This window comes from Neoarius graeffei, chromosome 5 (assembly GCF_027579695.1).
Source record: "Neoarius graeffei isolate fNeoGra1 chromosome 5, fNeoGra1.pri, whole genome shotgun sequence".
Classification (NCBI taxonomy): Eukaryota; Metazoa; Chordata; class Actinopteri; order Siluriformes; family Ariidae; genus Neoarius; species Neoarius graeffei.
In genome coordinates, this window is record NC_083573.1 from 31,079,288 (window position 1) to 31,104,865 (window position 25,578).

General features: G+C 41.8%; 1 protein-coding gene across 2 annotated transcripts in view; it reads right to left on the reverse strand.

Moving 5' to 3' along the window:
- Positions 1-25,578, reverse strand: part of gsk3ab (glycogen synthase kinase 3 alpha b) — a 103,980-nt gene that overhangs the window by 13,934 nt on the left and 64,468 nt on the right. For both annotated transcript variants that reach the window (XM_060921533.1, XM_060921532.1), the window contains exons 3-8: positions 16,699-16,782; positions 14,998-15,108; positions 14,172-14,302; positions 13,809-14,013; positions 13,585-13,680; positions 7,525-7,711 (exon numbers count right to left, since the gene is read on the reverse strand). In XM_060921533.1, the coding sequence (XP_060777516.1) occupies positions 7,525-7,711; positions 13,585-13,680; positions 13,809-14,013; positions 14,172-14,302; positions 14,998-15,108; positions 16,699-16,782 (814 nt within the window). The remainder of the gene's footprint in view (positions 1-7,524; positions 7,712-13,584; positions 13,681-13,808; positions 14,014-14,171; positions 14,303-14,997; positions 15,109-16,698; positions 16,783-25,578) is intronic.

Genomic DNA, 25,578 nt, shown 5'->3' on the forward strand with positions numbered 1-25,578 from the left:
ACGCTCATCACTTAAGGATGATTTATGCCAAGTTTCATGGAAAAATACAGCGAAATAAACTTGCTAGAAGCATTTTTCAAAATCCCAAACATTATGAAACATTTCTTGTAGGGTTTCAGGTTACAAATTTCGAGAATAGAGAAATTGCGGCGCAAAAGTTTGCCACTAAACTCGCGAAAATACTCCGTCCTAGCGAGTTTCACAACCGAACTAGGCTACGTGACAGTCCGTGACCACCCAGGAATGTTCTAGAAGGTACGCTTCTAGGCGCGTGTGATCGAGAAAGACGCCACGTGAAGGTAGTAAAGGTAGTATTTCCACTGTCTTATGACGTTTTTGCTTGTTTTAGCGCGATAAACAATGCATTATGGGTAATCATTAAAATGCTGATTTCAAGGTTAAAATGGGTAAAAACAACTAATTTATATATAGACCAGTGGCGAGGAGCTGAAAATAAAGGGCATACCCCTCCAGGCGGTAGAACAAAGCGGGACCTGTTTTATTTGAAGGGTATGGGTGCCTACTTCATAAAAAACATGGTTGTACAAAATTAATATCGTAACAACATATGGTCCTTATTTGCCGGACCATCTGCAAAATTCTGTATCGCTATGGACCCTTTTCACGTGACGTCACGACAAACGCGGCCGCCATTTTGGACATGTACTACCAGTAGTTTACCACAGCCAGCATTGAGGAACGGCAGCAAAGAAAGTGTTTATTTTCAGCAAGACTTCCATCATGCCACTATATTGTTGTGCACCTGGATGTAGTAACCATCAACAAACAAGGCAAGGGTTATCATTTTATCGGATCCCGACGGAGAAGATGGATAGCGGCCATTAACAGATTGGCAGCCCTCGGCATACCAGCGCTTGTGCAGTGACCACTTTGTTGGAGGTAAGACGAATAAAATTAGCCAGAAAAGGCATTACATTGCTGTTAACATTCTGTGGCGGCGAGTGTGTAACCAAATAGGCTAAAATAACCCATTGTAACCTCTTTGTTCTTCTGTAGTAGCTATTAGCTAACGACATTAGCTAGCGTTGTGTTCCTTTGCTGTTGGTAGACTGTAGGACAGATCAGAGGCAGTGTCCTACAAACAGCGCTTAATTTGAGGGGGAGCAAGCCGGAGCGCGCTCCGGAACCTCGGGCGTTGGCTCCGGCAGCTATTTACACTGGATCCGGTGATCCGACACCTCTCTTGACTATGTAACAAAAAAAAAAACGATTGTCTTTAGGCTTGCCATCCTTCCACTTGCGAGTGGTAAGTGATCTGCGCTGGGATCACACACACAGCGGCTCAGTCCCGAATCGTGGCTCGTGCACTTCACTCGCGCGCTGTGTGAGCTGCGCAGGGCCGGAGTGCGCACCCTCCAGAGGGCACTCGCTGTTCAGGGCGGAGTGATTTGGAGCGCAGGATGCCTGCGGAGCCGAGCGTGTCCGTGTATTGGTGTTGCTGTGTGCAGACGAATCGTGTATTGGTGTTGCTGTGTGCACACTAATCGCTTTTAAAAACGTTAATCTGATGATCCGCTGATCCGGTCTAATGTAAACATGGGCTAAGTGTTCAAAATAAGAGGAACATGTATTTGTCTCTTAAATCCAGGCCGTTCCCTGTAATCTCTAACAGCGGTTGGAGAAAGTAATGGCAAATAGTGAGTGCACAAACCATAGAAGGTGAACTGTACACAGCGCCAGGGCAGTGTGATGGTATGTCTACTTTTAGATTGTGTTAGCTTATCAATGAACACACTCGTCACTCGACGAGTTTCACGTCTTTACGACGGATACTTAAATGTGTGTTAGGTATTATTGTTGCAGTCTAAGCAGTCATTGTAGCAGCTAGATGAGCGAGAACCGAAAGGGTCTGTGCCATAAACCGTTATTTCTGTACGGCGTTGCTAATGTGTCGTTACTGTTGTTATCTCTCCCTCTGCTCGCCCTGTAAATGCCCTACGTCGCTGGATAGCGAAGGTGTTTTCTGCATCTCGCTCCTTTTTCTTGTATTTTCTCCGTTTGTCGCCTTCCTCGCATTCAAACCAATTCGAGCCGAAGTCCGCTACATGTCCAAAATGGTGGTCGCGTTTACGAAGGTCACGTGACTGAAAAGGGTCTATACCAGAGGCATTTCCTCTGCAATGAATGCACATATTGATGTGTGGGCATCAATATACTGCATCATTTAGGTCCATGATATGCTAATGCAACCTTTCTGGGCGTTTAATTTGATTTTCATCAATTTATGGGTGTATTAACCCTTTAGAATCCAAATATTTTTGAGGTTTTTTTCAGGTTGTTCGTTGAATATTTCAATTATAAATGATTGTCAGGAAAATAAGGGAAAACTTATATCATTCTATACTTTAAATGTCTTTTATTCAAAAATACCAGTTTGAATTGTTCAGAATGGGTACAACACTGCCAATTAACCCTTTGTTTGCGACTGCGCATAAACCCGGATTTAACGTTGAAATCACAATTTGAGAAAAGGAAGCCGATATTTTCTCTATGGATGAGTTGCACATTACTAAGGAGAGAAATCATTACCGTATTGGCTCGAATATAAGACGGTGTTTTTGTTGTAAAAAATAGCTCTTAAAAAGGGGGGTCGTCTTAAATTCGCGGACTAGACAAAATGCCGCCAAAAACGAAAGTGAGGACAGTGAGAGTGAGCAAAGTGAGGCTGAGGATCTCTGTGCTGAGTAGCTGTAATTTAGCAAACTACCCTTTCCATTGTTTCAGTTGTTTATTATTGTAAACCTTAATGTATTGTTTAATGCATTGTTTAAAGCATTTGCACTGTTCTGCAAATTTATTCCATATACCCGTAGGCTACGGGAAGTTAATGCATTGACATTCTGAAGTTTATGAACTTTCAATCTAAACCTGACAAATTTGTTGAATTAATGCAATTTAGGGCGGCACGGTGGTGTAGTGGTTAGCGCTGTCGCCTCACAGCAAGAAGGTCCTGGGTTCGAGCCCTGGGGCCGGCGAGGGCCTTTGTGTGTGGAGTTTGCATGTTCTCCCCGTGTCCGCGTGGGTTTCCTCCGGGTGCTCCGGTTTCCCCCACAGTCCAAAGACATGCAGGTTAGGTTAACTGGTGACTCTAAATTGAGCGTAGGTGTGAATGTGAGTGTGAATGGTTGTCTGTGTCTATGTGTCAGCCCTGTGATGACCTGGCGACTTGTCCAGGGTGTACCCCGCCTTTCGCCCGTAGTCAGCTGGGATAGGCTCCAGCTTGCCTGCGACCCTGTAGAAGGATAAAGCGGCTAGAGATAATGAGATGAGATGAGATAATGCAATTTAAATGTTTTAATTTGGCTTGTCTAGTAGCCTGCAGTTTAGCCTCTTTTTTTTTACTTCTATGAAAAGTGTTCACGGAAATGAGACTGAAATGACCTCTATTTAAATGTGAAAAACAAAAGCCTCTAATTTTAAACAGAATTTTGAAATAAATACGCTTTATATGAATGAACATTTGGTCTTCAAAAAACTTTTTCCCCAAAGATGAACTTGGAAAAGGGGGGGTCGTCGTCTTACATTCAGGGTCGTCTTATATTCGGGCCAATACGGTATTTCAAAGATGCAAATGTAGTCTGAGACATGTTTGCAAGCAATTTAACCCCTTCCTAGCTAATACAGGTCGATCGGGTCATACAAAACATTGCCGACATCTTTGATCGTGAAATTAGGTTTGCTAGCATAAGATATTTTTGAAAAGCACTATCTTACTAAACATCTGCTTCCTCTTCTATAAAAACCCGTTGATGTTTTTGTACTAAACAATACACACATTTGGATGGTGTGTACAACAACACAAACGAATAGAATATATTTTGTTCATTTTGTGCAGATCTGGGGATTCTTTTGTGCTGTTAACCCTGGGGTCAGTCCATGAAATGATGTTACTTTTCATTGGTCCGGGTTTACATAATCATTTCATCTTTAATTTCCATGATTTAAAGAAATATTTAGCAGATTATCCATAAATACTGTTTGAAGAAATAAAATAAATAAAAAAATGAAGTTCTCTTTTGAAATAAAGAAATGTGAAACATTTTCTTCCCCTGTGACTGGACACGGATGACACGTTTTTTGTGACATGGAATATTTGCTGACTTTGAGCTTAAATAAACCTTCATTACTTTGAGAATTTCAATAAAATTAGTTTCATGGTACTTGCAATTTAGTTTTACACTCACATAATAAAGTTAAGAAGGTTCTATAAACTATTTAGCTTCGAATTCATCCACTAAAAATAGGTTGTGAACGTAACATTGTGATGTCCTACCGTGTTACGTTAGAAACCAGGCTTATAAAAAATGATAAAACGAGTTGAAATCATGATTGATGTTTTTAATGTAAAGAAGAATATACTATAAAACGATGTAGGTAGAAAGAAATTTAAACAAACGGCAATAAAAGAAATTATCGATGTTTTTTCTCACATCCTAACTTAGCGTCCACTCACTTCCTGGTTCGTTCACAACCTGCGAGACCTATTTACTCAATCTAGGTCAGCTGAACTGACGCGAGAGAACTTCTCGCGGGATCTCGCACACAACACGTGCTCTAGAGAAGTGCAGATATAAGTGTGACTAAGTAAAGTAATGAATTCAATAATCTCATTTACCCCATATAGGATGAAACTGTTTCCTGTTAATGACTGTTGTTATTGTTCAAATCTTAGAGATTTTATGAAGTTTGTGAAATACTGGTATTTCATATTTTCAGTGTTTATGATGTTGAACTAATATTTCTAATGAATTCTTATTCAGTGTTAATGTTTAAAGTAAGCAAATAAAAGCAAAAAATTGATTTTATCAATATTTTTCCTTTATTTTTAAAAGCTTGTTCGTGTCCTTGTTACATTAGCAACCGGGTAAATATTTATGGATTTTATCATACATTGTACACTGAGTGCAGAATTATTAGGCAAGTGAGTATTTTGACCACAACATCCTTTTAATGCATGCTGTCCCACTCCAAGCTGTTTAGGCTTGAAAGCCTACTACCAATTAAGTATATCAGGTGCTGTGCATCTGTGTAATGAGAGGGGGTGTGGTCTAATGACATCAACACCCTATATCAGGTGTGCATAATTATTAGGCAACCTCTTTTCCTCTGGCAAAATGGGTCAGAAGAGAGATCTGACAGACTTTGAAAAGTCTAAAATTGTGAGATGTCTTGCAGACGGATGCAGCACTCTTGAAATTGCGAAGATGTTGAAACGTGATCACCGAACAATCAAGCGTTTCATTGCAAATAGTCAACAGGGTCGAAAGAAGCGTGTGGGGAAAAAAAAGGCGCAAAATAACTGCACATGATCTGCGGAAAATCAAGCGTGAAGCTAACAAGCAGCCATTAGCATCCAGTTCTGCCATATTCCAGAGTTGCAACATTCCTGGAGTGTCAAAGAGTACAAGGTGTGCAATACTGAGGGACATGGCCAAGGTAAGGAAGGCTGAAAAACGACCACCACTGAGTAAGGCACACAAGATAAAACGTCAAGACTGGGCCAAGAAATATCTTAAGACTGATTTTTCTAAGGTGCTGTGGTCTGATGAGATGAGAGTGACTCTTGATGGGCCAGATGAATGGGCCTGTGGCTGGATCAGTAATGGGCACAGAGCTCCACTCAGACGCCAGCAAGGTGGAGGTGGAGTACTGCTATGGGCTGGTATCATCAAAGACGAGCTTGTTGGACCTTTTCGAGTTGAGGATGGACTCAAACTCAACTCCCAGACCTACTGCCAGTTCCTGGAAGAAACCTTCTTCAAGCAGTGGTATAGGAAAAAGTCAGCATCTTTCAAGAACATGATTTTCATGCAGGATAACGCTCCATCTCATGCGTCCAAATACTCCACTGCGTGGCTAGCCAGTAAAGGTCTGAAAGGTGAAAAAATAAATGACATGGCCCCCTTGTTCACCTGACCTAAACCCCATAGAGAACCTGTGGTCCATTATAAAACGTGAGGTCTACAAAGAGGGAAAACAGTACACCTCTCTGAACAGCATCTGGGAGGCCGTGGTTGCTGCTGCACACAATGTTGGTCGTGAACAGATAAAGAAATTGACAGAATCTATGGATGGAAGGCTTTTGAGCGTCCTCATGAAGAAGGGTGGCTATATTGGTCACTGATTTGTTTTTGTTTTGTGTTTGAATGTCAGATATGTTTATTTGCAAATCTGGAGTTGTCATATCAGTGTACCTGGTGAAAATAAATAAGTGAAATGGCTACATATTTGGTTTTTATTAAGTTGCCTAATAATTCTGCACAGTGAAAGTTACCTGAACACATACATATTCTCCTAAAATGGCCAAAACTAAAAACGCCCCACTCTAACTTCCATACATATTCAGCTTTGATATTTATGAGTCTTTTTGGTTGATTGAGAACATAGTTGTTGTTCAATAATAAAACTAATCCTCAAAAATACAACTTGCCTAATAATTCTGCACTCAGTGTAGAGCAGGAGTTATCTTAACAACTATGTTATATTTTCTTATATGGTCAATGCTTCATGGAAATAAAAGTTGTTTTCAGTTGTAAATTGTTTTAAGTGACTCCCTCTATGTCACATTTTGGTAACCCTATTTCATGGACCGACCCCCTGAACAGTTACTAGTAAATAATAGGCCTTCGTTTCGATCAAGCATGACTTTCAATAATTATAGCCCTTTTTTATTCTCAGGTTGAAATCTAGTTCACTCATTATGTCAAGGGGTGGTCAAGTAGAGATTCATGTAGAAAATGCCATGCTGTATGTCATTCACATCTCTGCCAATGTCTCCTGATCATGGGGGACATTCGGACAGGAAGCACACTGACTGAGGTTTGGTGGCCACAGCAATTACATAATCCAGCGTTGGCTGCCCATAGGAACACAGAGTTCCATTCATTGTACATGAAGCCATGTGCTGCTTAGGACTGTTCAGCATGCAGCATGCAGTAATTAAGATGGCCACAGGCCTTCCTCCCACAACTCTTAACTTAGTTGGAATGAGAATTAGGTTCAAATTACAGAAAACTTTGGCCATACGGAATTTTGATTGTGCAGATGGTCCAGCAAATAAGGGGTTAATCCATATGTTGTTACAATATTAATTTTGTACAACCATGTTTTTCATGAAGTAGACACCCATACCCTTCAAATAAAACCGGTCCCGCTTTGTTCTACCGCCTGGAGGGGTACCACCTCTTTTTAGAGGGCTTTCCAAGGGTTGGCCGCTGCACTAATAGATATTGTAAAAATTGTGCCTAATAGTTATTTCAGTACATAAAATCAAAACCTGAATTTTGATTTTTTTTTTCCCTATGTTACACCATTGTGCATCTATAGGATGCTACTCATCTATATGACGCCACCGGTTCAGAGATAGAAAGTGTTCTGAGCAAAGTTCCAGCTTGTGTTTATGGTATTATTACTCATTTACCATCGTTTATGAAAACTGAACTCGGCCAAAAGGAAACCTATAAACTCTAGTGTGCGTTAAATGTGTGTGTGTGTTTCACTGACCCACAGGGCTGAAGTTGAAGAGCAAAGGCAGCTCTCGGCCGCTGGGCAAGCGAGCGTTGGGTTGGCGCAGCTCATCGAAGAATGCGTGGGCACAGGCCTCTAGCGGAGAGAGACGCGTCACGGGTGTGTATTCCAGCAGACGGGAACACAGAGAGATGGCCTCCGGAGGCGTCCTGGGTTTAAACACCTGAACACAGTAAGGGGGAGAAGGCAGCAGCAGGATTTTAAAGCCACGTCACTGCGTTTGCAGGCAGTTATCGGCTCATTTTCGAGACTTCCTTTCAAACCATTTAATCTTAAACAGCGACTGCAGGACCGTCGTTTTCAAACACGGCTAAATTAAATCCTTAAAGTGGAAACGCTGAAATCATCTTTGTTTGCGTGAGAGCTTGGGACAGTCCAGCTATTACATACGCATAGCTTCATTATTATGGCTGAAAGCACCACTCTGAAATGCATCACGCGCAAAACCAAGGAAGGAAGCAAGTCTTTTGTTTCCTTTTCCCACCAAATACATTGTAATAGACTGCCAGTCGTACAATAGCACCACTGACCTCACCCAAACAGTGTTTGCACACTTTGTGCCTCTTGTACAGCGACAGGCATTTATTCAGACATAAAGGAATCACGTATTCTTTCGTGCAGTGTTTAGCCACTCAGAACTTCGCAGTTATCTCCATTTTTTTTTTAGCGTCCTGCCAATACAGTACTCACCATGACATGGGTCTCAATCAGCGGAAATCCTCACCACATGCAAACAATCCTATAAAAATCACTACGATACTACTAGCATTAGCTTTGCATTTATGTAAATTGTATTGATCGTGAAGCCTGATAACTAAATTTGGATCCAGTGTGGAAAAGTTTAAAAAAAAAAGAAAAAAAAAAAAGACTTTGAAGGTGAAAATTATACAGAACCTTGCACAACATGCATCATAGCTGCAGGAAAGGAAGATATGTTGGAAAATAAACTTCCATACAAGTACTACTGCATCTCAAAATATCAAGACAGTTGTTTTTTTTTTGGTAATTGAATTCAAAAAGGTAAACTTTCATATATTCTATATTCATTACACGCAAAGTGAAATACTTCAAGGCTTTTTTTGTTTTAATTTTGATGATTATGGCTTATAGCTCATTAAATTATTTTGAAGATTTCGAGTTTTACTCAAACAGTATAAAACACCATCTTTCGGTCTACAAACCACAATCACGGGGAAGACTGCCGACTTGAGAGTTGTCCAGAATACGGTCACTGACACCCTGCACAAGGAGGGTAAGCCACAGGTGGTCACTGCTGAAAAGGCTGGCTGGAAAAGGTGCACAAGCAACAGGGATGACTGCAGTCTTGAGAGGACTGTCAAGAAAAGTCGATTCAAAAACTTGGGAGAGCTTCACAAGGAGTGGACTGAGGCTGGGGTCAGTGAATCCAGAGCCGCCACCTTCAGGAAAGGGGCTACAACTGTTACATTCCTCACATCAAGCCACTCCTGCACCAGAGACAATAGGGGTGTTCACACGGCAACTTTTACTCCGGTGTAGCACCGGGGCTGCCCCGGTAGAGCGTTCACACGGTACAAAGTTATACCGGTGTAGCCCCTGAAAGCTGCAAATCTAACCCTGCTCGGGAGGTGGTTTAAGAAATTTACTCCAGAGTAAATGCTAGTTTGCGGGGCAGCACCGATATAAAATGGGACGTCTGAACGCTACAGGGGTAGACTCGCTACGCGTGAGGAGAGTTGATTACGTACGGGCATTGTATAATTTGCGTCCTGGTATTTTGCGCTTCCAAAATGGCGAATATCAACAACAACAGAACTGCGTGTCTTCCAGTGTTGCCAGATTGGGCGGTTTTAAGTGCATTTTGGCGGATTTGAACATATTTTGTGCTGGAAAACGTCAGCAGTATCTGGCAACACTGGTGTCTTCATCCACGTTGTTTTCCCGGCGCTTGGTGATGCCATGACAACCGGGAAAAGGAAATACATTTTCACGCATGCGCATATTTCATTTCCGCATTATTACTATCGTATAGCACGGTCGGAAAAAACTGCCGTGTGAACGCAAGTGGGGCTGCACCGGTGCTAACACGCTTCTCTCTAGTAAGCAGGTTTGTGACGTGTGAACGCTCCACAAAATTTACACCGGTCTAAGATATATCGCAACAAAATACATCGGTGCAGCATCGACGCAAATATGTGCCGTGTGAACACCCCTAATGTCAGAGGCGTCTCTGAACGTCAGAAGAGAAGAGAACGAAGTGGATTGCTGCTCAGTGGACTTGGGAAAAAAATTTTGAACTTTTTCACGATATTCCGAGATGCACTAGTATTCAGCCAGAACAGCAACCTGCTATCCAACAAACTCTTCTAAAGAAAACAACAAATCCGTCTATATTTCAACAAAACAGAAGAAGTCTTTTCCCGTGTCCGAAATCACTCACTTGTTCACTACTCACTATATAGTGAGCTCATTGGTTAAACGAAAAAACGCTTTCGGACACTACTCTGGTATTTACGTAATTACTGTTGCACAATTAAAACGTGCCAGATCAATCGGCTGGTGGGTTTTCAAAATAAATCCATGCATGTATTTATTGTGATAAATCCATATTATACTGAGCGCATTTCCCACATTAATCAATACAAAGTACTTTGTGTCTGCTGCATCTTTCAGTTCTTTTAAAATCAAGGCTGAATACTTCCTTCTTTGCCGCTGCTTTTTATTAAATCAAATCTGAGGCTTTTGATTAACTCCTCGCTCTGCACTGGAACTTTTATTCTTGTACTTTGTGTCTTATTCTATTTTAACTTATTTTCTATTCTCTTACCATTTTGAATTGGACTTGAATGTCCGTTTATGACGCGTTTCTTCCTCCGTTCGTTCACCCCAACACACTTTTTTTTTTTCTTTCAGTGCGACCGCAATGCATGATGGGATATATTGCTTGGTTCGTGACCATCACTCCTTTTCATGGTGCATTGTGGGATACTTTGAGTGCACTATATAGCGTGTACTAAGGCTCACTATACACTACCGTTCAAAAGTTTGGGGTCACCCAGACAATTTTGTGTTTTCCATGAAAAGTCACACTTTTATTGACCACCATAAGTTGTAAAACGAATAGAAAATATAGTCGAGACATTTTTCTGGCCATTTTGAGCATTTAATCGACCCCACAAATGTGATGCTCCAGAAACTCAATCTGCTGTGCAGATGATACCCAAATTTATTTTGCTCTATCACCTAATGATTATGCCCCCCTTGGATGTCTCTACCAGTGTATCGACCAAATCAACAACTGGATGTCAGAAAATTTTCTTCAGCTAAACACAGATAAAACAGAAGTAATTCTATTTGGGAAAAAAGATGAAAGACTCAGGATTACCACTATTCTTGACACAAAGGGGATTAAAACAAAAGATATGGTTAAAAATCTTGGTGTTTTCATTGACAGCGAGCTAAACTTTGACAGTCACATGAAAGCAATCACTAAAACGGCATTTTATCACCTAAAAAACATTTCCAAACTAAGAGGACTTGTGTCAAAAAATGATCTGGAAAAACTTATGCATGCCTTCATCTCTAGTAGGGTTGATTACTGCAATGGCCTTTTCACAGGCCTGCCAAAAAAGACCATCAAACGACTTCAGCTGGTTCAAAATGCAGCGGCTAGGGTTCTCACACGAACAAAAAGAACAGAGCACATTACTCCAATTCTAAGGTCCCTTCACTGGCTTCCAGTAAACTACAGAATTGACTTTAAAGTATTGCTGCTGGTGTACAAATCTCTAAATGGTACAGGGCCCAATTACCTCTCTGATATGTTGCAGCGGCCTAACCCAATCAGATCTACCAGATCGCAGCAGAAAAATTTACTGGTAAAACCAGTTGTTAAAACAAAGTGTGGTGAAGCAGCTTTTAGCTTCTATGCAGTACAGCTATGGAACCAACTGCCAGAGGACATCAAAAATGCTCCTGCTGTTGGCAGCTTCAAATCTAGACTAAACACCAAGCTGTTTTCAGATGCTTTCTGCTAAATTATTAATATTGTCATCTCTACATGTTTTAAACTCTTAACTTTTACAGTCTCTGCATGTTTTAAATTTTACTTAACTTTTATTCTGCTGTTTTTTTTCTTTTACTGAACTTACTTCATTTTATTATTTTATTTCTACCATTGTTTAATTCTTATTATTTTTCTTCCCCATTTATTTTATGTAATTTTATTTTCTATTGTTTACTGTTTTGCTTTTACTTCTGTAAAGCACATTGAACTGCCACTGTGTATGAAATGTGCTATATAAATAAACTTGCCTTGCCTCAAAGGAAGGTCAGTTTTATAGCTTCTCTAAAGAGCTCAACTGTTTTCAGCTGTGCTAACATGATTGTACAAGGGTTTTCTAATCATCCATTAGCCTTCTGAGGCAATGAGCAAACACATTGTATCATTAGAACACTGGAGTGAGAGTTGCTGGAAATGGGCCTCTATACACCTATGGCCAAGTTTACATTAGACCGTGTCTGTCTCGTTTTCTTCGCGGATGCACTGTCCGTTTACATTAAAACGCCGGGAAATGGGAATCCGCCAGCGTCCACGTATTCAGTCCAGATCGTGTCTGGTCCGGTGCTGTGTAAACATTGGGAATACGCAGATACGCTGTGCTGAGCTCTAGCTGGCGTCGTCATTGGACAACGTCACCGTGACATCCACCTTCCTGATTCGCTGGCGTTGGTCATGTGACGCGACTGCTGAAAAACGGCGCGGACTTCCACCTTGCATCACCTTTCATTAAAGAGTATAAAAGTATGAAAATACTGCAAATACTGATGCAAATACTGCCCATTGTGTAGTTATGATTGTCTTTAGGCTTGCCATCCTTCCACTTGCAAGTGGTAAGTGACGCGCATACCCGATATGCACTGAGATCACACGCACAGCGGCTCAGTCCCGAATCACTGCTCGTGCGCTTCACTCGCGCGCTCTGTGAGCTGCGCAGGGCCGGAGTGCGCACCCTCCAGAGGGCACTCGCTGTTCAGGGCGGAGTGATTTGGAGCGCAGGATGCCTGCGGAGCCGAGCGTATCCGTGTATTGGCGTTGCTGTGTGCAGGCGAATCGTGTATTGGCGTTGCTGTGTGCATGTTAATCGTTTTAAAAACGTTAATCTGATGATCCGCTGATACGGTCTAATGTAAACCCCACCTATGGAGATATTGCACCAAAAACCAGACATTTGCAGCTAGAATAGTCATTTAGCACATTAGCAATGTATAGAGTGGATTTCTGATTAGTTTAAAGTGATCTTCATTGAAAAGAACAGTGCTTTTCTTTCAAAAATAAGGACATTTCAAAGTGACCCCAAACTTTTGAACGGTAGTGTACATTCGGACAGCACTACAAAATGGCGTGCTCACTATATAGTGAGTAGTGATTGATTTCGGACACAGGGTTTTTACTCACTAAAATAAGCTTTCACATCAGTTTAATATCAGACGACCTGGTTAGTGCTAAACGCTTTCCTATTTTCACGTTAATGAGTTACAGCCAGCTAGCCAAAGATGTAAAATGGAAACAGCCCATTTGGCATATTCAAGGCACGACATCATTCGTCAACGCAATTTCGAGTATTCGAAGTACAAAACTCTTTCACCGGATAGGTCTATGCCACCACTGGAGAGAAGCGAGCATCACAGAGGAAGTGATGGTTAAAAATGTATTATTTTTGCTTGATCGGCTCATCATGTTTGGAGCTCCGGAAGGCCCTATGGTTATTACGTTCCAGTTTTACTAAGGAAAGCTCCACTCATTGATGGAAATGGAAAAAGCCCGAGCGCATCAAGGGAGACGAAAAGAAGATTAAAGCACCTTAGACAGGAAGACGAGATTGTAGTAAGGCTTTTATTGCATCAGTAGTTACCACTGCACAACCTGCAGGGACATCCTTGAACAGATATTCGAGTCGGCTACGGACGGTTTGTATTCAAAACAGCAATCGTATTGTGCCGTTCCTCAAAATACACACTGTCCAAGGCTTTGACGCTGTAGTGCCAAGTCGGTACCTTAGTCCAGGGGTGCGCTTTGATCTGAGGGAATTTGAACTCTGTGTAGTTGGGATTCATTTCCCGGATCTGTTCTCGTGTCGGCGTGCCCAAAACCTGCAGTTACAAAAGAGGATAATTTTGTATCACGACAGGGGTTCACATTGACCCATGACAAAAGTGCAGATCGAGAAGAATCCCTTAATCCCCGAATGCATCGTGTACAGGTCTTCGTTCGTTCTCACCTTAATGATTTCAACTAGCTGGTCAACCCCGCTATCACCGGGGAAAATGGGCTGGCCCAGCAGCAACTCGGCCAATACGCAGCCGGCTGACCAGATATCAATGTTGGAGGTGTAATCTGTGGCTCCGAAGATGAGCTCCGGGGCACGGTAATACCGTGAGCAGATGTATGAAACGTTTGGCTCGCCACGAACTAACTGCTTCGCACTGCAAAAAGACGAGAGAGAGAGAGACAGAGAGGAGTCACACGCCGACATCATGACACCCAGAACCAGTATTCATGTCACAGAAATGCTTAGTATGTAGCAACCTTTCAAATGCAGTCATGTCGAGCTAGAAAATAAAAAACACAAACATGTACGCACCTGCCAAAATCACACAGCTTGAGAACAGCAGTATCAGGGTCCACTAGAAGATTTTGTGGTTTGATATCTCTGTGGCAGACGCCTTGGGAATGGATATACGCCAAACTGCGGAATAACTGATACATATACACCTGAAAGAAAGAGAGAGAGAGAGAGAGAGAGAGAGAGAGAGAGAGAGAGAGAGTGTGTTTTTCATGGCTTTCTAACTGCTTGGTGGTACGTACTCATCACTTAATGTACACACGGCCTGCCTGTCACGCTATGTCCACGTTTACAAGCAGAGCTTTTAATCATTAATGGATAGATTTTCATTTTATTTGTGTTACCTAGCTACCAAAGTGGGAAAGTTAAACACCAGACATGTTATTTTAATCTTTTACTATGCAGGTTCAGCTGATACTTCCTATTATAAACTCACCAAGAGCACAGAGTGTGGGAAACCCTTCTGCCAGATGACATTTCATTTATTTTTATCTTTATAATCATGGTGACTGGAGTCATTCATTACATAGATGCTGGATACTACTATAAATCGAGCATGACGGGATTGGGATCCTTGGGAGGGCAGTATGCCATAGGGAAATATCTACACAGCCCCCGCCCCCCAAAAAAATCATCACACAAAGCAGCTCAATTTTTTTTTTTTTTAAAAAGCACTGCGAGTCAGATTCTTGCAATCCCTGAAGCATTTTCTGAGATTCACCACTGAAAATGAATGCGCGCTCAGCGTGCACATACTGTAAAAGCAGACACATTTGTTTAAATAAAGAAATAAAATAAAATCGTGATGCACTTTATTGAAGTCCAAGACCATGGTGGGACTTACTTTGACGTAGATGACTGGTATGGTGCTCTTGGCCTTGTTGAAATGGCGTGCAACTCTATACACGGTCTCTGGTACATAATCCAGCACCAGATTCAAATAAACTTCATCTTTCTATGACAGATGGACAGATAGATAGATAGAAGGAGGCGAGAAAAAAAAAAAAAAAAAAAAAAAAAAAAAAAGAGATCCAAAAGTCAAAATCAGCCCTGGATGAACTGCGGCTTGTTAATCGATGCTAATAGATAATGTTGCGTTACAAAAGGAAAGGCATCATCTCTCACCTCCAACTATACAGGAAACAGTACATCATGTGCAATTATAACCATGGAAGCAAATGAAGAGAAACATTAAAAGGCGACATAACCCTTTTCCGCAAGTTGAGACAGTTCCTTGCGGTCTTAACGAAATGTCTGGGACATGTTTTGGTCAAAATACCGCAAGGTTAAAACACCACAGCTCCATTCTCACCCAGTCTTATTCAAAACAGCTGATCTGAGTGCCTGTTCCTTTAAATGATAAATGAGCCACTGCTCACCGCACCCCCATCTTCTGCCAGCCAATTGGGTCTCGCTTTCCTCACGAACATTCATTCATTCATTCATTCATTCATTCATTCACAAAGGCAGGTCTCACGCCGTGAGCGGAGACAGACAGATGAGGTGGCGGCATAATTGTGATCTCGAAAGTGGCGCCAAATCTGAACGTCTTGTTGAAAAACACGTTTTCTGAAATATGCAGCCCAAAAGAAATATATGTTATTTCCCAGCTGGGAGGTCCGTATCGTGAAATACCGTGACCGAGGTCTTGAAGGTACTGAGCGAGGCCCTCTGGGCCGAGGTGACGGTATTTCACCATACGGACCGACCTTAAGCTGGTAAATAATATATTTATTTTTTTCTTTACCAAATTCTAACAGAAAACGAGAGCGCCCGAAAGGGAAAACCGAGCCAAGCCGCCATTTTGAATCCTCATTCACGGCTGTAATGCAAATTGCTTCCTCCTCGGTATACAAGTGCACTTCCATGGCAGGAAAAAAACTACATTTTGCCGCCTATGTAGTTCCCTATTTATACAAATAGGAGTCATTCAGGATTCAGCCATGTTTTTGCTCGGTTTTAGCAAGTTAGAGGTTTTTAGCTTTCTTCTGAAATGTTTTCTTTTACTTCTTCTTCCTCAGGGTAGTAAAACTCGCTTTCGCTGTGAACACTGTCGTTATCGCTATCTATCCATGATGTAAAATTAATGCTATTCTCCTGAGAAATGCTGGCAAAAATGTATAAGATTTTTGATAATCTTATAAATAAATCTTATAGAAAAAAAAAAAGATAAATGTTGACAAAAAATGCTGCTATGTTTGTTGTTGTTGTGAACGCTCGAGTCGCCAGAGGTCCGTAACTGGGGTCCGTACTGTAGGATACGGACCCGCTCGCCAGCCAATCAGAGCGTAGGATTTGGACCACGAAAAAAATAAAACTCTTATTTCAGAATTTGTGGCTCCAGATACCCAAACGTGTGTGCACGAGCACTGAGAAAGTGACTTTCATAATAGGTCCCCTTTCGCTGCATTTTAAAATTAAAAACGTCCAAATTAATCTTCGTTCAGCCATGGAGCTGTGGGATAAAACCGCAGACTCTTTCCAGCTGTGAGACAGAGCAGTTAGCAGCAGAACTTCATGCGGTGTTTTCAGAAAGTGGACATACCTTCTCTCCACTGGAATAGAAGAAGTAGCGTAGCCTAACAATGTTACAGTGGTCCAGCTTGCGCATAATCTGTAGTTCTCGGTTCTGGAGAGACAAAGAGAGAGAGAGAGAGAGAGAGAGAGAGAGAGAGAGAGAGAGAGAGAGGTGGAAGATGGTTCATGCTTTACTGAAGACGTGGATCAAACTCACCTGAGTAATATCAAAATGTAGCAGCATCAAGTGCCAAACAACATAAAACCAAACAAGTTTAGATAAATGCACGTTTCTAATAAGGAATACTTTATGAATTAAATGTCTAAGAAGAAAGATTTCTTTAAAGTTAGACTGCCTTTCAGATTTTTCAAGTGCTTGTCAAAAAGAATCCCCCCAGTTATTTTTGTGTAGTGGACCGAAAGCTACTGAATTCGAATCACAGATTTCCAATTTTATTTACCCCCCAATAGAACAATTAATGAATTTAGAGCCATTTGACCCTAAATTCTCCGCTATTTTTTCCTGCTTCACCATGACCCAAATTCAAGATACTATGTCATGCATCAAGTAGTGGGCTTTCCCTGTTTGTGCAAGGCATTACAGGTTACTAACACTACGTTCAGACTGCAACCTGAAACGACCCATATCCGATTTGTTGTGAAATCCGATTTTTTGTTAGGCCGTTCACATTACCAATTATATTTGACTTGTATGCGATCTCCAATATGAACGGAAAACGACCCAAAAGTGTCCCGCATGCGCAAATTGACACGTAATAAGCACATCTACGTAATACGTAAACAAAAAAAGGCGCACTCTTCAAGTTTGCAAGTAAAGCATGGAGATGAGGCGAGACCTGGCGATGTGGTTTTTGTGGCGGCGGCGGCAGAACTCACACAATAATCTGATGAATGTGGGCAGCAGACTAATGAGACCGAAGGTATCAAATTACTGGAAATTTCCAGAACAATCTTATAATCTTGTAATACAGGATGGTTTAAGTTATAAATCAGTTATAGAAACTGTATTATTTAATCAGGCTAACAGATCAACATCCAGGTCCCTACCAAATCCACCATTAGCTTGATCAATTCTATAAAAGTCTATTTAAATTCTGAAAACTGTACAAATGTTGTTGTTTTCCACCAAAGAGGCGGGATTAGCCAACGCAGAATAGTGACGTTTGTCTCTTGTTGATGACGTGTAGGTCGCATGAATGCGACCTATCCGGTCAGACTGCAGTCGCATGTGAAAATATCGGATATGCATCGGAATTAGGACCACATATCCAAGCGGCCTGGGTCGCATGTGAAAAAATCAGATCTGTGTCGTTCAGATTGTCAATAACAAATCGGATACAGGTCGCATATGGGCAAAAAAAATCGGATATGGGTCGTTTCAGGGTGCAGTCTGAACGTAGTCTAATTTGAAACCGGAGAGAACAAGTGTTGCCAGACAACACAAACCTCGCCCAGCAGCACTCATTTTATATCCATGTGTTGATAATAGTAATATTTCTCAATCATCAGCTGTCAGGTTATAGTCCTATGAAAATCCATGACCTTGAGTTTGACATTTCAAAGTCATTCAAGGTCAAAGGTCATGGTGCCAAACTAAAGCCCATATGGTACTTCCTACAAGTTGATAATGGTACATATCTGTCTACCATCAACCGTTTTCAAGTTCCAGCCCTCTGAAAATCCGTGACTGAGTTTGACCTTTCAAGGTCACTCAAGGTCAAAGATCACAGTGCCAAACAAAAGGCCATATGGGAGTTCCGATATGCTCATAATAGTAAACATCTGTCTATTGGCAACTGTTTTTGAGTTATAATGGAAAATGTTATTTGACCGAAAGTTGACCTTAACCTTGACCCGATTACCCCCAAAATTTAAATCATATAATCTACGGACCATTGCCCACCTACCCTGAAAAATATGAAGTCAATTGGTGCAACCGTCTAGACGCTCAATTGTTAACAGACACACAAACAAACAAATGAAAGTTTGAAAGAAAACTAAGAGATACCCCATCATGGAGAATATCGATGGAAGCAGAATTGAAAGATGAACATTTTGGAATTGGTTTGAAGTAAATATGATGAATATGAAGGAAGATATCATGAAAAAAATGACTTTGACCTTTTTGGTGACCTTGACCAGATGACCCTAAAATGTTGGCGGTTCTATTTGAGACCAATGCCCGTCTATCCTGAAAGTTTCATGAAGACTGGTCCAGCTGTTTCCCTGTAACGTTGCTAACAAAGAAACCCCAACGAAAACAAATACCTCGCCCCCTGGTGGAGTCCATCCTGGGCGAGGTTAAAAAAATAAATAAATAAAAAGGAGGCTGTAAGCGTGCGAATGAAACGTGAAAGACATTACAGTAACGGAAAGCGAGAAGAAAAGACGTTATGTTGTGGAGGAAAAGAAACGCAGGACTAAACTGTGCGATCAGCTGTTCGTTTAGCAACAGAATGATAGAACTGGCAGTGCACAGTCAATAAAAACCTGCCCAGGCGCACACGGACTTCCTCGGTCTGCTTGACTGCGTGAAGCGAGCGATTTCATGCACGCTATTTGCTTGGGAATCCGCTCAAATTAAATAACTTCCCAGCCACAGAATGGCCTGATATTTTGCGCAATATTACAGAAATAAACATATCACAATGACCACATTGCAGAGGAAACTAAATTTCATTGCTTTTATGAAATCGAAGGCCGCCTCGCTTTAACACTGCATGGTACTTTACACCATGTTTCCATTTAATGCCAGTATGGAAGAATAAATCACCAGTCCATTTCTACAACACACTATTCTGTAATTCCACTAAACTCACCGTGACCACCTACAGAGAACAGTGAATCGTAGTACAACAAAAATTTTTTCTTGACGGGGGGGATAAAAAAAAAAAAATAGAACCTTCTGGCTGTCAGATATTACCATGACATTTAAAAGAGAACTGAAGGCAAATTTTTTATTGTCAAAATTCTCTCTCATTTTATTAAATATCGGAAAGCATTTTTGATCGCTATTTTGTCGCTGCTATAGCAGGTTATGAGTGTTTGAAATACAGTTGAACTCAAAATTATTAGCCCCCCTTGTGGAATTGAACATAATTCTTGATTTCTCCATGAAAATGACCATTGACAACAAATGTTTTTATTCTTGAAATAAATGCACTATGAAGACATTGTCCAACAAGTTTCATTACGATATCTTATTATCACACTGAGTTTCAACCAAAAACAGCAAAAGTGAGATGTTCAAAATTATTAGCCCCCTGACCATTAGTAGTCAATTGTGTACCCTTTTTGACCCACAACTGACAACAACCTCTTGGAATAGTTTTTCACTAGGTTGGCACAGGTCTCCTGAGGAATTTTGGCCCATTCCTCCATTGCAAACTGTTCCAACTGGCCCAAATTGGATGGTTTTCGTGCATGGACGTTCTTTTTCAGCACTTGCCACAGGTTTTCTATTGGATTGAGATCTGGGCTCTGTGCAGGCCACTGTATGACGTTGGTCTTGGTATCCTTGAAGTATTGCTGGACTATTTTAGATGTATGCTTTGGGTCGTTATCTTGCTGGAAGACCCAACGACGACCTAAGCGCAAAGTGAGAGCAGACTTCTGCATGTTTTCCTTCAGTATTTTTAGGTAATCTTCCTTTTTCATGGTGCCATGCACCCGAACCAGACTGCCTGTACCTGAGGCTGCAAAACAGCCCCACAGCATGATGCTGCCACCACCATGTTTAACTGTGGGAACTGTGTTCACAGGGTTGAAGGCCTCTCCCTTTCTTCGCCATACATAGGCAATGTCCATATGCCCAAACAGCTCCAATTTCGTCTCATCTGACCAAAGCACAGACTTCCAAAACTCATCTTTCTTCTTCAAGTACTCACGGGCAAACTTTAGTCGGGCTTTGATGTGACGATGTTTTAGTAAGGGGGTTCTTCTGGGACGATAGCCCCAAAGCCCATTCCGATGAAGAGCCCTCACAACAGTGTGCCTTGACACACAAACTCCAGAAGAGGCCAGGTCAGCAACAATTTCCTTTGCAGATGTACGGGGCTCTTTACGGACATCTCTGACAATTTTTCTTTCCAGAGTTCTTGAGATCTTACATTTGCGTCCACGACCAGGTTTGTTCTTGACCGAATTTGTCTCCTTGTACTTGGCAATGATGCACCGAACTGCAGTTCTGGAGACTGTAAACCTCTTCGAAATGGCAGTGTAGCCTTGGCCCTTGTCATGAGCCTCCACAATCTTTTGTCGGAGTTCAAGACTTATTTCTTTAGTCTTCGGCATTGTGACAAATAGTAATCCTCCTCATTCATTCAAATGCCCTGTTCCTTGGAGTCCTTTTAAACTGTTGAATGGAGCCAATTGACTACAGGTGTTGCTAGGAAGCCAACTGATTGCACAGGTTTTGTTTAAAAGCTGATTGGTTAATTAACTGTGTTTTAAAAGCAAGAATCCACATGGGGGCTAATATTTTTGACCAACTCATTTTTACCATATTTCATATAAAGACAGCCTAAAACTAATTTCATATTCCAAAATGCACCACAAACATCTGAATAGTACTGGTGATTGTTTGTGTACATCAATTTTTATCAATGCTTTAAACATTTGGAGGATATTTGGGAAAATGTTCCAAAATTTAAGGGGGGCTAATAATTTTGAGTTCAACTGTATGCTATGTAATATATATCAGTCCGTATGTCAAAGCAACGGCCGTAAAGGAGATTCGCTGAGACCTGTGCGAGACATCGTAGGACGGAAGTAAAACGTACAGCGGAAATCCAAGTGACCGACATCTGCCAACGTTGTCAAAAGATGCGTGCGCCCTCTTTCGAATGCTGACGTAATCAAGCCGGAAGTTGTGTTCGTAATCAGGAAAGTTTGAAAAAAGTAGGCAGGAATCGTCATTTAAATTTATTTTAGTGCAATACTTCGTTTGGAAAACAGTTTTCAAAATGGCGGCACTGACACCTGGCTGACGCTTCACGTTTCGAAGTCTTGTGAAGATCGTGCGGATAAGCGATGCCTGCCGTGGACCAAACGAACTAAATTCAACATGGCTAAAAACCAAATAAGCCGATAAGTATAATATTTAATTGCAGTTAGTTGCCAATACGAGTCACGATATAAGGTTACTAAAACTGAAAACGTAATTGAATAACACGTTAATTAAGAAATAAAGCAAGTTTAAAAATGACTTCAGTTCTCCTTTAAAACATGCCAGATTCAGTCTGGTCCCCAATACTCAAATATTCGTATTTAGCCCAGTAGGACTTCTGGGGCTTTAAAGTGCGTTTTCACACCTACAGTTAGTTTGTTCTGGTCTGAATCATCTCATTATTATTCTCATTATCTGTAGCTGCTTTATCCTGTTCTACAGGGTCGCAGGCAAGCTGGAGCCTATCCCAGCTGACTACGGGCAAAAGCCGGGGTGAATGGTTGTCTGTCTGTGGTCCGAATCAGTTGATGTAAAATTTCCCCTCGATTCTGTTTCTTTTTAGTCTAGTAAACTAGACCCACCCGCCTAGCGGCCAAAAGTATTTTTGCCTGCGAGTGGGTCTAGCCTCGCACCATATAAACAAAAACACCCTGGGCATCAAATCGTGCCCGCCAATCACAACGCAAGGTTTTTGTTTGGATTCTTTGGACGGGCTTTTGCAGGAGTGATGACAAAGCTGCGCGACGCTGGAGAAAGCACAGCAGGAAAGATGGCTACGGGCTAGTGAACAGCGCTCGTTTGACTCTGCTTTGGAATCAGTTTTAGAAGAATTAGACTTGGAGTTTTCGTTGAAACATGAGCAGGAAGAGGCTCTCCGCTCATTCCTTTTCAAGAAGGACGTTTTCGCCGTTTTGCCGACCGGCTATGGCAAAAGTCTGATCTACCAGCTGGCTCCGCTCGTAGCCAAAAGGATGGGGCTAGTTTGTGCAGTACGAAGAATTAATAAACAGCTTTGAAACATTACTTTTTGATTGTTTCTTATTTTCCCGTTATTTTAAATTTAAGGGAAATTATTTCACCAAACACCACTAAATAAAAACTCTCAAAAACAGTTTAAGCAAACCCTTGAAAAACACTTGAAAAAAATGTGTATGTGGTACAGACTCCAAACTTGTGGTCATTATCTCCAAACTTCTTAATATCTAGAACCTGTTTATTAATTAATACGCATTTTGAAAAATTATTTATTTCAAGGCCTGCCCCACTGCTTTCTGTCGCTCTGACTACGTCACAGTCACTGTTGCGCTGATTGGTCAGAGCGTTGGCCTATACGCACAGAGACAGTTTGAAAGACAGCGGGTTGTTCCACCCCCACCCTTCGGAAATGTCTACGAGCGAGGCCAGACTAAATATTCACATTTAGTCTGGCTTGCCAGGCTAGTTTCTTTTCACACAGAGAAAAATCCAAGTGAACCAAAATGCCTCATGACAAACCACGTAAGAACGTTCGCGTCGCTTACTGGTCCAGATGGGTCTACGGAGAAAGCAAGAACGTACCTACTGGAAGAAGGTCCTGTGTTCTCTGGACTAGTGCATATTTCTGTGAGAGGAAAAACCGCTATGCACTTTAACAGGCATTTGCTCATATCCGTGGTAATTATCTGGGTAACACACCAGGCAAACCTTTACCAGCAGAACGCTGAATGCACTTCGTGGAAAAGCACTGAAAAGTCCATACTGCTTCACGCTTTGCAAAGAAGACATGCTGCTTCGCTGCTCGTCCAAGTGAAACTCGACCTGGCTCGAGGAGCGGTTTAGCTCAAACCTGTGGAGTACACCTAGTAGTTGGGTCAGCTTGAGGTCAGATCACATTCCCAACACAAATTAACTGCTCCAGAGTCAGTTTGGGACCAGACCAAGACCAGCTCCTCTAAAGGGTCTTGGTGTGGTTGTTTTGGTCTGATCAAAGTGTGTCTGGCGAGTAGTAGCCAGTCACCTCGGAAGAGATCGGGGTCTTACCGAGTATCACCCCGTAGTTAGCGATGAAACATAGAAAAACTCTAGTACTTTGGTCATATAAGGGGTGTTCACACGGCACATATTTGCATCGATGCTGCGCCGATGTATTTTGTTGCGATATATCTTACACCGGTGTAAATTTTGTAGAGCGTTCACACGTCACAAACCTGCTTACTAGAGAGAAGCGTGTTAGCACCGGTGCAGCGCCACTTGCGTTCACACGGCAGTTTTTGCGACCGTGTTATACGATAGCAATAATGCGGAAATGAAATATGCGCATGCGTGAAAATGTACTTCCTTTTCCCAGTTGTCATGGCATCACCAAGCGCCAGGAAAACAATGTGGATGAAGACACCAGTGTTGCCAGATACTGCTGACGGTTTCCAGCCCAAAATATGTTCAAATCTGCCAAAATGCACTTAAAACCGCCCAATCTGGCAACACTGGAAGACACGCAGTTCTGTTGTTGTTGATATTCGCCATTTTGGAAGCGCAAAATACCAGGATGCAAAATTATGCAATGCCCGTATGTAATCAACTCTCCTCACACGTAGCGAGTCTACACCTGTAGCGTTCAGACGCCCCATTTTATATCGGTGCTGCCCCGCAAACTAGCATTTACTCCGGAGTAAATTTCTTAAACCACCTCCCGAGCAGGGATAGCTTTGCGCCGGTTTAAGCAGCTTTCAGGGGCTACACTGGTATAACTTTACCGGGGCAGCCCTGGTGCTACACCGGAGTAAAAGTTGCCGTGTGAACACCCCTATAGTTAGACAGGACAGCCTCCATCATACTCAACTGGAAGGCCAGATAAACAGCAGGCGAGGTCAAGGCCGGCCCAGAATATTATGGGTTACGATCATCAGGGAATGGACTGGCATGACAAGCACAAAAAACTGGAAAGAATGGCGTTATCACATCCCACCCTCAACCAGAGGAAGGAACGTGAAAGTGTGTCTGCACGGATTTAATCAGACTAAAAAGTGCAGCTGTGAAAACACCTACAAATATTACACAAGCTGGACAAAGATTACAGAAAACATCTTAAACTGCCTTAAATGTAATTACCATCAAGGACGCACCATGCATACTCCGAGAGGAGCGCTAAGAGCTCACAGACACTGATCACAGACTGTCTCGGTAGTAAGCAGGAAGCCATAGCGAGTCGACTTTGCGTTTCATCATGAAATCATTTCGTGATCAGATCAGTTCTACTGAACAGTGGGATTTTAAAAAAGTCAAATCCAATACCAGGTAGCTACTAGAGCGGCGGCTACAATTATCAGCAGTCCATCATTATTGACACCTTTTCAGATTTACCAATAAAAATAATAATAAAAAAAAAATTTACCAAAGGTGAATTTCAGTTCCAACAGTTATTATTGGTTAATCAATCAACCGGAAGATCCCGCCCCCTCACCCTTTGATCTTGTCGTCTGATGACACAGCTCATTACCTGAGATGGAATTTTTTTTTTAGCACGATCAGCAATTTTTTGGAAAACCCGGACGTTATCATCGCAGGTAAGCACGGTGGAAAGATCATGGACGTGTTTTTACTGATCAAATTCACCGATATTTTATGATCTCTTCGTCGAAACCTACTTTGTTTCTTACTCTTTCATTCGACAGTCGCCATACTGTAACTCAGCCTCTCTCAACCGGGGTGCCGTCTGGCTTTGTTAGGGGTGCCGTCAAAAAATGATATATTCTAACACTGAAATAAATAAAATGAATTAAAATTCCAAAAAACGATAGTTACACCAATGCAGATCATCGCCGCCTCATGCATCATCAAAATTTGTCTCACGGCCCCCTTTCCCATGTCACAACTAGGGATGGCGAAAACTAAAAAAAAAAAAATCTTGACCGACCACCGAGCCTCATTAGCCGGTTAACCTAGGAGTTTAAACAGGGATGC